The sequence below is a fragment of the Rana temporaria genome, chromosome 6 (assembly GCF_905171775.1).
Source record: "Rana temporaria chromosome 6, aRanTem1.1, whole genome shotgun sequence".
Lineage (NCBI taxonomy): Eukaryota > Metazoa > Chordata > Amphibia > Anura > Ranidae > Rana > Rana temporaria.
Window position 1 is genome coordinate 106,686,141 of NC_053494.1, and position 16,401 is coordinate 106,702,541.

The 16,401-nt window shown below is 46.8% G+C and overlaps 1 protein-coding gene across 2 annotated transcripts in view; it reads right to left on the minus strand.

The window, feature by feature from the left end:
• Positions 1–16,401, minus strand: part of SF3B1 (splicing factor 3b subunit 1) — a 90,562-nt gene that overhangs the window by 15,757 nt on the left and 58,404 nt on the right. For both annotated transcript variants that reach the window (XM_040357120.1, XM_040357121.1), the window contains 5 exons: positions 9,560–9,742; positions 9,358–9,469; positions 9,154–9,274; positions 7,387–7,518; positions 856–1,128 (listed from right to left, as the gene is read on the minus strand). In XM_040357120.1, coding sequence (XP_040213054.1) covers positions 856–1,128; positions 7,387–7,518; positions 9,154–9,274; positions 9,358–9,469; positions 9,560–9,742 — 821 coding nt within the window. The remainder of the gene's footprint in view (positions 1–855; positions 1,129–7,386; positions 7,519–9,153; positions 9,275–9,357; positions 9,470–9,559; positions 9,743–16,401) is intronic.

A 16,401-nucleotide genomic window follows, 5' to 3' on the forward strand; every position in this document is an offset into this window, starting at 1 on the left:
GTGGGTTATGCCTGGGGGAGCCACGCCCCCTGGGAGGAGCGGCATGAAGGAAAGTTTTAACACCTTAAGTGCTGTAAGAATTCTGCCTAAAATCTCCTGGTAGGAAGAACATAACCCTAAGGTCAAAGGATGCTGTGTCCGTCTATGAACGAAAGAGAAAAGGGCACCGCTGCCTAAAAAATAAATAAATAGGATACTGGACTGATACCTGTAGATGCTGTAATCATCCTGGTAAAACGACTTCAGTCCCAGCGATGTACTGGTACGCAGGGTGGAAGTGGTCAACTTGGTCATATATTGGGAGATCTTCTCTGGGATTCAAAAATGTGTAGTTTTACAAACCTTGCTCTTCTAAAAAATGTACAAACTCAGTAATGTATTTGTTTAAAGTTTAACTACTGAATGTGGAATGTGCACTTTAAAACTAGTGAATACGTGCACGGTGAGCTACTGGATTTAGAAGTGTGCAAACCTCTGCACATTATTTCTTAGTCCACCATTTGCCATTGGTGGAAAGGCCCTCTTGCTGTACCAGCATGTGCAAAGCATTAGTGGTCACTTTACACAACATTAATAGTTTCACAAATGTTATATGAACCCATATTTCACTTTACCGATGAAAAAAAAATAACTGTTCCCCAGTTAGAGAATATTGGTGCCCAGAGTCATCCCAACACAAACCATACTTATTTGTGTAAAAAAAATTACATCTAAAAAGTAATTTCATAATCCTTGCATATGAAGGTGTCCTTCCACGAATACACCAAGCAATGACAAAATTTAAAAAGTTATTTTTTTCCCTCTCAAAAAATACAGCGATCATACAAAATCTACTTAAAAACAGTAAAAGATTACCTATCCATCAAAGCATCTTCGAGCAGAGGTGTTACTGCATAGATATAGTCCTTTCCCATTTCTCCAATATACTCGAAAAGGAAAGACAAGGATTTTAACACACCATTCTGAACATTAAGTTCTGGGACTCTATATTCATTCATTAGCGCTGGTAGAACTGTAAAAGGTGAACATGTTTCTGCAACAATAGCGATTGCAACAGTGGTACACACTCGGTTTTGCCTTTCTTGAACTTTTAGGTTATTAAGCAGTGTAGCAAGCACATCATGAGGTCTAAAAAAAAAAAAATTACAATAAATACACAAAAGACACAAGAACATACATAATATGAAAATCCATACCGAATGTGCCATTTTAGAGCAGATTTTACGTTCATCGCACAATTATAGTGACCCACTGGTTAAAGCAAACAAAATGCATCTCATTAATCTAGGATCTGTGTGTGGGGTGCTTTGAGGTTTCACCTCAAAGCAGCAAAGAGTGCACTTAAAGCAAATCTAAACCCTCCTACCAGTTACAGACAAGGAAGCTGCCTTTGACCTGCAGTTGCCATGGTGCTGTATATGTGATTCATTAGGATACCAGCCTTGATGGCTTGACAGATTGGTTTAGAGCTCAGGCAACTGACTGCAAATAATCACAGTATGTCTTTAAAAGGTAACAGTTTTGGGATACGGTTAAACCAATTGGTTTAGTTCTGTCTGCTTTAAAACAAAAAAAATACACTTTTGCTTTCAAATACATACATTGTTTTTAAATAATATACTGAAAGCTTAGGCAATCTGCAGAAAATCAATCTTTGTAGTCTTTTTTTTCAAAGCCCGTGTGAATCACACAGCAGCTGTGCCAGACATGTCAGGTGTACTTGACATAAAACTGCTAGAAATTTACTTTGCCATTTGAAATCTTTTATCCAATTACCTTGAACAACTAGCTAAACGGAATCAAACAGCTGCAATATGCCCCCACCCATAGTTAACTACTTATCAAGTTTCATCAACAATGTGCACAAAAGTAGGTTCATTTGCTTTAATACGTAGAGCAACTGATGAGTCACAAGACTTGTTTCACAGGAACAGTTAAACTTTCATTCATGCATAGTACTGCACAAACTTCTCATCTATGGCGTTGATATAATAATAAAAAAAAAATAATAATAATAATAATAATAATAATAATAATAATAATAATAATAATAATAATAATAATAATAATAATAATAATACACACACACACACACACACACACACACACACACACACACAGTAAAATAAGTATTGAACAAGTCACCATTTCTCTAGGCAAATACATTTCTAAAAGGTGCCGTTGACATATCGGTAACAACGCATGCAAATTATACATGTGAAGAAACCAAAAACAATTAAGTTCAGAAAAAAAGTTCTGTAATAAAATGGAATGACACAAGGAAAAAATAGGGGGGGGTATTGAACACGCCAACTGAAAATGTAATACTTCACACAAAATCCTTTGTTGGTAATGAGAGCATCAAGACGTCTCCTGTATGGAGAAAACTAGTTGCATGCATTAGAGGGCTTTCACAGTGCAGTGTCGTGCCGTTAGCGCTAAAGCGCTCACTCATTTTTGCAGCGCTTTTCGGACGCTAGCTGGGCATTTTTTTTTTTTTTAATGCAAAAAGCTTTTATTGGAGCAAAATAACAACGTACAGGGCATGTAAACGATGTACAGTTATTTTTTTTTTTTTTTTTTTTTTTTCAGAACTATAGCTTAGCTTTATTTCGTGCATAGAAAAGAAAGGGGGGAATAAAAACAAACAAAAATGTAAAATAAACAAAAAAAATAAAATAAAATGTCCCTTTTAGTTTAGCTTTATTTAGAACAGAGGGAAGAGTAAGTATAACAAAAATAAATATTTGATCAGCAAGAGAACATTAGTATGAAGACCGATTACAAGCCAAATTGCATATTAAAAAACAAAAATGTAAATGAAGCAAGCTCAGCTTAAGCAGAACTATCTGAACTCCCTACACCATGAAACATCAAATACATAAAAGAAGCAAAGTGTTCCACTTCTGTAACATAATACAACAAAGGAACACATCTGAAAATCACATTAAAGCAGATACAGCAGAACTCACTATCTCTTCCTCAGGAGGCTCCAGTTTTTGAATCTTGTTGGGTTGTGGTTCCTCCACCTTCACCTCCTCACGGTGGTGATGGTGATGGTGGTGATGATGCCTGCTGCTTTTCTTTCTTTTCTCCTTCCTTTCCCGCCGCCTTTCATGCTTTTTCCGGTTTATTTCATTTGCTTGGAATTCATGAAGGAGATCCCCACATAGTGAGGATTCAAACATCTCCCGCCCATTCTGAATTGTCTTTGTGATTCTTAACTTGATCTCTGGGGAGCCAGTCTTTTTTTGAGTAAAAGTGGAAGGAGGAGGTTGAAAACTTGTTGGGGGGGAGGTGGGCTGGGGAGGAGAAGATTTAACTACCCCCTCATTAGGCCGCATAGCGGCAGTCTCCAGATGGTGGTAATACTCCAGGGTACTGAAGTTTCTGCTGCCATACCCATTGGCTGAGCCATTAGGGAACTGAGAATAGGCCTGGTATTTGATTTGTGAGTCATATCCCAAAGAGGACTGATAGCCATTGGTGAGGGGTGGCAAGTCCTCGGTGGTAGGCGTGTGGTACTGGAAGTCCGGCTGCAGACCAGAATCATAGGGCGTATGACCGCCCTCGTCAGCCTGATCGCTGCTGTTGGCATCATCCTGCCGGTTGTTGGCTGAGTCGATGAGTTGAGGGGGTTGCTGGATTGTGTTTCCCATGATCCCTTGCATGAAAGAGAAGGAGAAATCCATTGTCGTGCTCAGGCATCATCAGCTTTCCCTTTCTCTCATAGGGCCTTCAGTTTGTTCCATTCTAGATCCGGGTGTCTCGGACTTCAGCCACAGGAACCCAAAAGGGGGAGGGGCGTCAGCAAATTCGGGTCCGGTGACGTGTTTTTTCAGGGGTGCCGGTCCCCTCCGGGTGTTCCCGCCCGATCACAACCTGGATGGCCTCGTCTCTTATCTTTCGGGTGAGCCCCGTATGGAAGGGACACAAAATGGCGGCGGATGTATTATTCGGGTGTCTCCTCCGGTCACGTTATACGGGAAGGCGGAAGGACGGTTCCGGTCGGTATCGGGCCTCTTCCTGTGGGGATGACGCCAGACCCGGGCCTGAAATACGGGCTCTTTCGGGTGTTTTATTGTCGCAGGCCGATTCTGCAGGGCTTTCGGGCGTCGTGCGCGGCTCCCGGCCTGCCGAGTCCCCCTCCCTCCCCCCCGGGTACGTTCTAGTCTTTTCCGGGTGTGTCCGGGTCACCGCCGCCCGCTTCCTCTTCACACAAAAGCCGCCCGCGCGCCCCGGCAGCGCCAGTGAGAAAAAAAATCCCGAACAGAGATTGGCTGCAAAGGCCGCGAAGGGGGTGCCGGGAGTTGTAGTTCCCCTAAGCGCTGCGAGCGGGATTGTTGTCATTAAAGCTTGAGGGACACGGAGAGAGCGTGGTGCCAGGCTAGGCGATGTACAGTTATAATACACAACGAGTGGTTATGAACAGAGTGTGAGCATAAGTATCGTGACAATAGGTGACAGGGGGGAACAGCAACATTTATACCTAGTCGTCCAATGGTGTGAACACAGTACAGCAGGGTTAGTTTTCCATCCACCCGCATCCCTCCCGTTCCCCCCATGCCCTCCCGTGGGCTCAGGGGCTCCTTGGTCACATCTATCCCTCCTGAGAGCAGGTTGCAGATGAATTTAGCCATTTTCCCCAAATTTTTTCATATTCGGCTGCCCATCCCCTGTGCAAGTACACTAGTTTCTTGTATGGCAGAACACTGTTGACCTCTGCCAGCCAGTGGGACAACTCTGGGGGTTCTGATCGCATCCAGACCCGCGCTATAACTTTTCGGGCTATAAAGAGTGTCTCATGCAGGAATACTTTAAGAAATGTATTAATTTCAGTGTCTGGAAGAATGCCCAGTAGGCACAGCTTGGGCTGTAGGGTAATGGGGGATCCCATTTTGTCATGGAGAAATTTCACCACCTGCTCCCAGAAAGCCTGGATCTTAGCACACTGCCATAGTAAATGGAAAAAGGTGCCCGTTTCGCGATTGCACATTGGGCACATGGCGGAGAAGTCCCTCCTGTACTTAGAAGCTGGGCAGTTTTTACCTTAAAAAAGGTAATAGTCCTATTTTGAGGAGCTTTCAAAAGCGCTGCCCATTCAGTGCAATGGGCAGGGGCGTTTTGGGAGATCTAAATAAAAGCGCTCCCAACATTGCACCAAAGATGCTGCTTGCAGGACTTTTCCCCAACATCCCACAAGCGCACCGCTCCAGTCTGAAAGCACACTGCACAGAATGGGAGGCAGTTTTCAGGCACTTTTTAAAGCCCATTTCCAGCGCTAAAACACCTGAAAACTGCCTTATTGTGAAAGGTGCGATTTTGGCCCATTCTTCCAGTCTTCAAATCTTGAAGGTTCCGTGGACCTCTTCTATTAAAGGATCACTAAACAAAAACATTTTTTGGGCTAAATAACTTGCTTTACATTATAGCCGTCTTGATTTCATGTCCTCATTGTCCGTTTTTGCTTTGAAGCAGCTGTAATCCTTTGCTGAAATTCTCACTTCCTGGTTCTCTGGCTCCATAGTAAATTTCTCATGGGAGCTTCTCACTGTGGTCTAAGCTGTGTGTCTAAAACTCCTCAGAACCAATCAGATTAATTTTAAAAACAAAACACTGCCCTGGATGTGTTTGTTTTTGTTCTGTGTGTCTCTTTACTTCACATAAACATGAAATCAGTTTAAAATCGAAAGTGAAACTAGAGGCACATTATATGATAGAATTTATCCTATTTTTCATCATTTTTAAAAGGAATCAGTTAACTTATGTCTCTATACCCTGTAAACAGTAATTTCAGCAAAAAAAAAAAAAGTTTCCTTTAGTGACCCTTTAATGCTGATCTTTAGTTCTTTCCATTCTCTATTGGATTCACGTCATGCGATTGGCTGGGCCATTAAAGCAGCTTTATTTTCTCTTTGAAACCAATTGAGAGTTTCCTTGGCTTTGTGTTTGGGATCATTGTCTTCCTGAAATGTTCCCCCTCATTTCATCTTAATCATACTTTTAGATTGAATGTCTTAGTTTTCCATTCATCCTTCCTTCAATGATATGAAGTTTTCCAGTATCGTAGCACATGCTGAAACAGCCCCACATCATGATGTTCCCCACCTATAGGTGTGCAAAGCCTATTGCGCATAAGGGTGTTCACCCCAAAACTCAAACATACATGTGAAATTCTTAATACACACACACACACACACACACACACACACACACACACACACACACACACACACACACACTATATATAACACCCCCCATCAATAAAAGCAGTGGGTGGTGTCAGTTTATTTAAATTATTTGCCATTGTACAATTTTTTTGAAGCCCCATTGTGGGACCCCTGATGTCTCACTTTTGACACAAAGAAAGGAACATGGGACAAAAAGAATCCCCAGTCTCTCTCTACAGCCAAGAAGCAAGGTGAATCTGTGCAGCACATGGTGATTAGGGTATGCCCAGGCACACCCCTATGTCCCTACCTCCAAACTTCACTGTTGGTATGAGAGTGTTTTTGGGGTGATTTGCAGTAAAATTTGACCTCCAAACATGGTGTGTATTATGGCATCCAAAGAGTTCAATTTTGGTCTCACCTGACCACACTGTAGTCTCCCTGCATTTCACACGCTTTTCCAAATGTTGTGTAGCAAACTTTAAACAAGCTTCATGCTTTTTTTTCAGCAATGGAAGCTTGCGTGGTGAGCGTGCATACAGGCCATGGCAGTTGAATGCATTTATGGTTTTCTTTGAAACCACTGTACCTGCCAATTCCAGGTCTTTATGAAGCTCTCCATAAGTTGCTCTTGGACAATCCTGATTATGGTCACCCCTCTGTCAGAAATCTTGTGACGAGCACCTGGCCGTGGTCGGTTTACCGTTTATTATGTTCTTACCACTTCTGAATTATGGCCCCAACAGTGCTCACTGGAACATTCAGAAATCCTACTGTAACAAAAGCCCTCAGTATGTTTTGCAACAATAAGGTTGCAAAGGTGTCACCTTGGTAATGAGACACCTTTTTAGAGGACATCAGTTGAGACAACCGCTGATATTAATTCATTTTTCATTTGGTGTCTTGGCTTTCAATGCTTTTTTGCACCTCCCTTTCTTCATCTGTTCGATACTTTATCTCTACGTCATTCCGTTTTACTACACAATTGCACAAAACATATTTTCCTGAACTTTTTTTTTTTTCTGTATGGATCACATGGTTGTTACCAACATGTGGTGAAAATGTCATGTCAATAGCACCTTTAGAAATATATTTATCTAGAAAAATGATGATCTGTTCAAAAAACACACACACACACACACACAGTGTGTGTATGCATGTATATATTATACACACACTATATTTTAAACTCTAAATATAAATCAGAAAACATTACCCAATAGCTTTAGCAATATAGCCAAATGTGTTCACAGTGGCTCTCCTGATTGCTTTTTTATGAGCCTTCAGCAGTTCCAAAAGCTCAAAACAAATTCTCATCCACTCTCTTGCTGAAACATATTCTGCACCCCTAAAAGGAAACAAAAAAAAGGACTTTAAGCATGTATTTTAATTAAGAAGTGACACAAACATTTAGTATACTGTAGCCACATTTCTACTATATCTTTGTCAAAGATATTGTTAGCTGGAGAGAATTTCCTTGCAATGTCAGCATTCATTTCACCCCATCCCACATGCTTTCTACAGTGCACAGCCGCAATATTCATTCACAGAGAGCTGTGGATGAACAAACTACAAGTCCCATCTTCCATTGCGGCAGATGGCTTGTAGTTGTCCATAAACTACCAGTGTGCTGATCAGTGCTCTTGTAGTTCATGGACTCTACTTGCAGCTCAATAAGACCCCTTTCACACTGGGGCATTTTTCAGGCGCTTTAAAAATTAGCGCCTGTAAAGCGCCCGAGAAACGACTCCCCTGCAGTCTCAGTGTGAAAATCCAAGTGCTTTCACACTGAGGTGATGCGCTGGCAAGACGTTAAAAAAAAAAACTCCTGCTAGCAGCATCTTTGGAGCGGTGTGTAAACTGCTCCTGCCCATTGAAATAAATGGGCAGCGCCACTGAACCACCGGCAAAGTGTCTTTTTTCGGTTGTTAGCGGGGGTTAAAAGCTCCCTGCTAGTGGCCAAAAACCTCTGCAAAAATGAAAGTAAATCGCCGCTAAAAATAGTGTCCGTTTATTGCCGATGCCCCAGTGTGAAAGCAACCTGTACCTTCATGCAGGTTTTTGCTGGGGATAGCCCACTTTTGTACAAAATCTTTGCCAAAATGGAAACTGGGCTAATAGACACTTGGGAGGAGCAAAGAAATGATCAGGGTATTTTAAATGTTCCACATAGAAAGTTGGAAATGTGGGTGCTATGGAAAAGGTTTTGCAGTCTTTAAAAAAAATAAAAAAAGGACCCAAGACTGGTAATTGCACTGGTAGAAGCAACAGGCTGATTACTCTAGGTCAGACATCACTTAATGGCAGACCAGGTCCAGACCCAATCGCTTTCCCACCCGGACTGCAGCAGTCGCACCATTTAGGATCCTGTTTTCGTCTCAGCCGTCACCGCTGTCATCTTCACAGAACTGACAGCAGGAGGCAGGACAATTCTGGAGGGCAGGAGTTTTTTTCGAGGTAAACAAGCAGGCGATTGGTTGCTAGGATGCAGGGCAGTCCAAGCAACCAATCACCAGCTTGCAGCTCCTGCCCTTCATTCAGACCTGCTGTGCCTTTAGCCCGCTCACCTGAGTAAAGTAGGAGAGGTAAAAGAGGGACTGAGGACAATAGTGTGAAGGGGGTAATGTGGGAGAGCAAGCTGAGAACAGTAATGTGGGAAGGGAGAGGGATGCACTGAGTATTGCAATGAGGAAGACTGAATGTACTGAAATAAGGGGAGGCACTGAATATAATAATGAGGGAGCTCCAGCAGTCATGTAGAGAAGAGTCTTGAGCGAAGAAAAAAAAAAAAAAAAGGACAGTAGTAAAAAAAAAAAAAAAGAAAAACTGAGGCATGCTGGCCTACAGTTAATTTTGTTTGCCAGGGTCCAATCCTCCTGTAGGTAGCAGTAAAACTCAAAAAGAATAAAGGCAATTTGACAACTGCCCGACACATCACATAGATATACTAAATACACGATAAAAAAAACAAACATTTAATTACCTATCGGCTATACGTCCAACCAAGTCAATGCAGTTCTCCTGTACTTTCTCATGCCTATTTTTCAAAATAGGTGTAAGCCTTGGTAACAAATCCTTGATGGGAGGAGTCATCTTATGCATACCTAGTAAAAAAAAAAAAAGTTAAATCCACAGCTTCTGGAAAATAAACAAACATTTTAAATAATAATAAAAAAATGATATTTACCAATAACATTGACTATAGCCTTCAGAGCCCCTAAAATGCTTCCCAATACTTCAGGATACTCCTCTCCAAGATATTCATACAACACAACACCCAAATGTCCCATTAGTTTTTCCTAAAAATCATAAAATTTGAGCGTTAGAAAATAACACATCAAAATTTAATTAAAGTAGGTGTAAATCTATTAAAAGAAAAAGTTACTTACCTCTTGACATGTTTTCATGACAACCGCAGTGCGAGAAATTAAATCAGCAGCCTGTTGTCTAACTTTAGCAGATTTGTTGTTTAAACGCCACAACACAGTACCACAGATCTGTGGAAGGTATGGTTTCACTCTCTTTCCAAGAGCATTGACAACTGTACCAAAACCATTCAACATAACCGAATCCTAAAAGAAGAAACATAAATAGTTACAGGACCTGCAAATTAAAGCCTCAGTCACAAACATATCATCATTACTGGACTCAGACGTACATGCGATTCACACTTTGCTATTATAAGCACAATACTGTATACAAATAAAGCGAATGCAGCCAGCAGTGTGTGTGTGTGTGTGTGTGTGTGTGTGTGTGTGTGTGTAATGGAATGAAGGGGTACCGGGGGATAGGGTGTCCCCCGGTACCCCTTCTTTCCAAAAAATCTTGGACAATGGTACATTATACGATTATTTAAATAATCAATCTGAGGCTATACTCAAAAATTTTGCGCAGTGTGTGTTTAATCTCTCAACTCATCTTTATTCTATACCATTGCCGTTTTGCCAGGTGCAACATGCTTTCCAAAGTCTTCCCAGTTCTGCAACTCATCCTTTGCATTTGTGCAAACCCAAGTCCAACCCACTTCAATGGGAAAAGCATTTGCTGAGACGATGTGACCTATCACAAAAGGGCGGAACGAACGGTGTGCTGACGTCACCACCCTCTGCTGCTCGATCTCCAATGGACGGGTTTGCCCGTTTGTGTCCGGCCGGCGCAACAGGCTTAAAGGGGTTGTAAAGGAATTTTTTTTTCCCTAAATAGCTTCCTTTACCTTAGTGCAGTCCTCCTTCACTTAACTCATCCTTCGATTTTGCTTTTAAATGTCCTTATTTCTTCTGATAAATCCTCACTTCCTGTGCTTCTGTCTAACTACACACCGTAATGCGAGGCTTTCTTCCTGGTGTGGCGAAAGCCTCGAGGGGGCGAGCAGGAGTGTCAGGACGCCCACTACACACCGCTCCTTTCTCTATCTGCACAGTAGAGTGTCCTGACATGCCTGCTCGCCCCCTCCCCCCTCGAGAGGCTTTCTCCACACCAGGGAGAAAGCCTCGCATTACGGTGTGTAGTTACAGACAGAAGAACAGGAAGTGAGGATTTCTCAGAAGAAATAAGGACATTTAAAAGCAAAAATCGAAGGATGAGGTAAGTGAAGGAGAACTGCACTTAGGCCCCTTTCACATGTGCGGACCGTATGTCTGCATTTTTATCCATCCGTTGCGGATGTGTCCCTATGTGATTGCGGGTGTCAGCGGATGAACATCCGCCGACACACGTAATCACCCACCTCCACAAAGATCCGATTTTTCGGACTGAAGAAAAAAGGATTTTTGTACTCACCGTAAAATCCATTTCTCTGAGTTCATAGACGGACACAGCATCCTTTGACCTTAGGGTTATGCTTCTTCCTACCAGGAGATTTAGGCAGAATTCTACAGCACTTAAGGTGTTAAAAACTTTCCTTCATGCCGCTCCTCCCAGGGGGCGTGGCTCCCCCAGGCATAACCCCCACTCTGCTTCAGCAGCCTCAGTTCGTAACAAGCAGTACAAACAAAGGAGGGGTGGGTGCTGTGTCCGTCTATGAACTCAGAGAAATGGATTTTACGGTGAGTACAAAAATCCTTTTTTCTCTTTCGTTCATAGACGGACACAGCATCCTTTGACCTTAGGGACGTCCCCAAGCAGTGTAAAAAAAAATTCGAGGGGTGGGAAAATAACACAGCAAAAACAGGTTACACCCCAAACAAAACCGGAGTTACTCAACGGAGGAACTCCAACCTTAAACTGCCGCCTGTAACACCCTGCGGCCGAAGGAGGCATCAGAAGATGCACTCACATCCACCTTATAAAACTTTGAAAAAGTGTGGAACGACGACCAGGTCGCTGCCTTACACACCTGTAACACAGAGGCTTGGTGTCGGAAGCCCAGGAGGCCCCGATCGCCCTGGTCGAATGCGCCATGACCCGAAAGGGAGGCGCCCGCCCCTTCAGGGCGTAGGCCTGAAGCACAACCTGTCGGATCCACCTGGAAATGGTGGCCGACGAGACTGCCAGGCCCATACTGGGACCGGACACAGACACGAACAGCGAGTCCGACTTCCGGAACGGAGCTGTCGCCGACAAGTAAACTCGAAGGGCCCGAACCACATCCAGAGAATGTAAAGAGGCTTCCTTCGGGTTCTTCGGCTGAGGACATAATGATGGAACAACAATGTCCTCGTTAATGTGAAAAGGCCGAAACGACCTTCGGAAGAAAAGAGGGCTGCGGGCGCAGCACCGCCTTATCCTGATGGATGACCAAGTAGGGGGCCTTGCAAGACAAGGCCGCCAGTTCAGACACTCGTCTGATAGAGGTAATAGCTACCAGAAAGATCACCTTCTGCGACAAAGTCAGCAAGGGGATCTCCCGAATGTCCTCAAAGGGGGCACGCTGAAGCGCCGAGAGGACCAAGTTCAAGTCCCAAGAAGGTAGCGGAGGGCGCACCGGGGGGGCCACATGCCGGACCCCCTGCACAAACGTGCGAACCAAAGAATTCGCTGCCAAGGGACGCTGAAAATAAACAGCCAGAGCAGAAATCTGACTCTTGATCGTGCTCAAAGCAAGAGCCTGGTCCACTCCCCGCTGTAGGAACAGCAGGATCCGGGACACCACGTAAGTACGGGGGTGCCACTTCATCTCCTCACACATAGAGATGTATGCTTTCCATGTACGATGTAAATTTTTCGAGAAGTGGACTTCCGTGCACGCAGCATGGTAGAGATTACCGGGCCCGACAGGCCCCGGTCCTTCAGTACCTGGTTTTCAACAGCCACGCCGTTAAAGCCAGTGACCGTAAAGCAGGATGGAAGATCGGGCCCTGAGACAGGAGATCTTCCCTCCGAGGCAGACGCCAGGGGGCGTCTGCCACCAGACGTACCAGGTCCGCGTACCAAGAGCGACGCGGCCAATCTGGGGCGATCAGGATCGTTGGAATACCTTCGGCTTCCACCGGCTTCCACCCTGCGCAGCAGGCGGGGTAGGAGCCTTTAGAGGAGGGAAGGCGTAAATCAGGTGATATTGACCCCAGGGAGCCACTAACGCGTCTGACGCGTCTGCCCACGGGTCCCTTGACCTGGCCACAAACCGTGGTACCTTCCGATTGAGACGGGACGCCAGAAGGTCCACGTCTGGAGTGCCCCATTTTTGGCACAGGATCTGAAACACCTCCGGGTGGAGAGACCACTCCCCTTGATCCAGAGTCATGCGACTTAGGAAGTCGGCTTGCCAATTCAGAACTCCCGGAATGTATACCGCCGACAGGGCCGGAACGGACCTTTCGGCCCACCGAAGTATGTGAGCGACCTCCGTCGCCGCGGCCGAGCTCCTTGTGCCGCCCTGATGATTGACGTACGCCACGGCCGTGGCGTTGTCGGACTGGATCCTGACAGGACGGCCCTGTAGCTCCAGCGACCACCTGACAAGGCACAGCTTGATTGCTCGGAGCTCCAGGATATTGATCGGCAGGCGGGACTCCTCCCGAGTCCAGCGCCCCTGGGCTGACTGGGTGCCCCAGACGCCCCCCCAGCCGAAGAGGCTGGCATCCGTCGTGACCACTGTCCAGCGGCACGGAAGAAAAGACTTCCCGGACCGAAGCACCGGAGACGTCAGCCACCATGCCAGGGAAGATTTGGCCAGATGGCTCAACCGAATCTGGCGATCCAGAGAAGATGGGACCCTGTCCCATCGTGACAGAATCTCCTTCTGTAGTACCCTGGTGTGGAATTGGGCATACAGAACCGCCTCGAAGGAGGCCACCATCAGACCCAGAACCCGCATGCAGAAGCGAAGAGATGACCATTTCTGGGTCAACAACTGTCTCACTGCAGATTGCAGGGTCAGCAGGTTTTGCGATGGGAGGAACACTTTTGTCTCCCCCGAATCCAAAACCAGCCCCAGGTGTTCCAGCCTCTGGGACGGAACCAACACTGATTTTCTGAGATTCAGAAAACCAGCCGAACTCCTGCAGAGTCCGACACGTGATGGACACGTCCTCCTCTAACTCTGAGCCTGAAGAAGCTCTCAGGAGAAGGTCGTCCAGGTATCCCACGATAGCGATCCCTCGCTGCCGTAGCAAGGCCAGGATCGGGGCGAGCACCTTGGTGAACACCCGTGGTGCCGACGCCAGCCCGAACGGGAGGGCCACGAATTGATAGTGGTCCTCCCCGATCGCAAAGCGCAGATACCTTTGGTGGCTTGTGCAAACGGGAACATGCAGGTATGCGTCCATGATGTCTAAGGACGCCATGAAGTCCCCCTGGTGGAGGGACGCTATGATAGAACGGACCGACTCCACCCTGAATCGCTGCACCTTGACAAAGGAGTTGAGGGCCTTTAGGTCCAGGATAGGGCGAACCCCTCCCTTCTTGGGGACCACGAACAGATTGGAGTAGAACCCCCAAAACCGTTCCAGCGAGGGGACCGGCACAACCACCCCCCTGTCCAGAAGATCCTGGACAGCCCCGGACAGGGCTAGCCGACGATCCGGAGGAAGCTGGAGGTTGGATGGAAAAAATCTGTTTGGGGGACAAGAGAGGAACTCTATCTTGTACCCCGAGGCGACCACCTCGCAAACCCAACGGTCGGATAGAAGAGAATTCCACCGATCCACGAAGTCGTGAAGCCGTCCCCCCACCCGAGACCCGGGCGGGGGCAGACCTTCATGCGGAAGCAGGCTTGTCCGCAGGCTTGTTCGGTTTTTTGAACCAGGGGCGCTTACGCCCGGCAGCAAGGGCTTTTGCACCTTGCGGACCTTTTCCAGCCGCGCTGGCGCACGAAAAAAAACGCTTAGGGGGTAGTAAAAGTAGGACCTTGCTTGCGGCGAGGTTCCCTACCCTTCCCCGACTGAGGGAGCAAGGTGCTCTTACCTCCAGTGGCATCCTTAATGATGTCATCCAGGGATGCCCCCAAAAGCCGTCCGCCCTTAAAGGGCAAATCTATCAAGGCCTTTTTTGAGGACTGGTCAGCCGACCAGCACTTCAGCCATATAAGGCGGCGCAGAACCACTGCGTAGACAGAAGCCCTGGAAAGCAAAGGAATCTAATCCATATCCGCCTCGCAGAGAAACTTCTGACCCTGAATCAACTGTTCAGCCAGGTCCCTAGAGGACTCGGAAGCACCCTAGACCTCCAGATCCTGCAGCAGGAGCTTCGCCCTTTCAGTTAGCGTCTGAGCAACCAGGGCGCCGGCCAGAGCCGGCCTTACCGCCGAACCCACCACCGAGAACAGGGAGCGGGCCATGGCCTCCACTCTCCTATCAGCGGGGTCCTTGAAAGCAGGAGCCCCCTCCACAGGCAACGTAGTAGCCTTACTCAGTCTGGACACAGGAGGGTCCACCGACGGAGGAGTGACCCACTTTTTTTTTTTTTTTTTTTTTTAAAAGTCCTCCTCCAGGGGGTAACGGGTAGCAAAGCTTTTAGGAATAGTAAAAGCCTTTTGCGGTGTATCCCATTCCTTATACAACAAATTGTCCAAATAAGGAACACAAGGGAATACCTTAGCGGTACGCGGTGGTTTGCGGAATCCAAAAGGGACTGACACCGCTGGTGTCTCCGCCACATCCTCTAAATGAAGAGTCTCACGCACCGCAGTAATAAGAGCTCCAACAAATTCCTTGTCAGCATACTCCGCAGCAGAGTCATCCTCGCTGTCCATGTGGGTTAAGCCCGCATCCTCTGACATGACAGAACCAGAAGCATCAGATTCTGCGTCAGAGATATCCCCAGAAACAGCCTCCGGGGGGGGGGCGCTTTTTTACCCCCCAACCGAGCACTGGCTGCTCCAAACCTGGTGAGAAAAAGACTCCAGGACAGCCGACACCGACTCAACAGATGTGGCAGGGGAAGGGGCGCTTAAGGGTTAATTCCGGCATTGTGAGGAATGAGGGGCCTGATTCAGGCTCCATATTGCAGCTGCCGTGTCACCCCCACTGCCAATGGCAGGAAAAAAGTCCCCCACAGGTCACCTCCCGGCCGCTAGAGCACAGTATGGGGCCCCCTGAGACTCACCACCCTCTGGTACAGCGCGGTCTGTGAAGGCAAGTGTGTGCTGAGGAGAAGCTGCAGCGCTGCGTCTGTCCCCTCAGATGATTCGCGGTCTTTTTTCCCCGCCGAAACGGCCACTAGAGGCCGAACTAGTGCTGAAAACGGCGCCGGCCACAAGAAAATGGCCGCCGAATAATACAAGCGCGGCTCCGGCAAAATGGCCGCCGTTGCGCAGTTTTAAAAAGACAGTGTACCCAAAAATGACAGTACACCAAAACAGCACACAGCACACACAAAAATGCCCAGAATGTCCACCACAGTCCCCTGCAGTGACACAGAACAGCCCCAGCCATACCACGAGTGAAAAAAATGAGCCCCAGAGAAAAAAAAACCCCTGCACAGCCGTCACCCAAAGGGGGAAGGAGGGAGAGGAATAAGGGAGAGAGGAAAGCAGGGAAAAACCCTCAGTCGACCTCCCAAGGGAAAACATTCCAGCCAGACCACTTACCTGAGTAAGGGGCCACTACTTACCTGTCCTGCGACTACCCGGCTGGAGGTATCCCAGACAGAACCAACGTCCGCGAACGGCATGGTTGTCAGCCAGACACACTGTGACAAGGCCATAGAGACCGGTCATATGTGTGCCCTAGAACCGAAGTTCCCCGGCCGCCCCTGGAGCAATGGGGCCTGTCGTGGACGTCCCAAAGCGGAGCTGAGGGCCGGCACACGCTCGAAGGCCGAACCTGGGGGGACTACAAGGGTCGAGGACCCA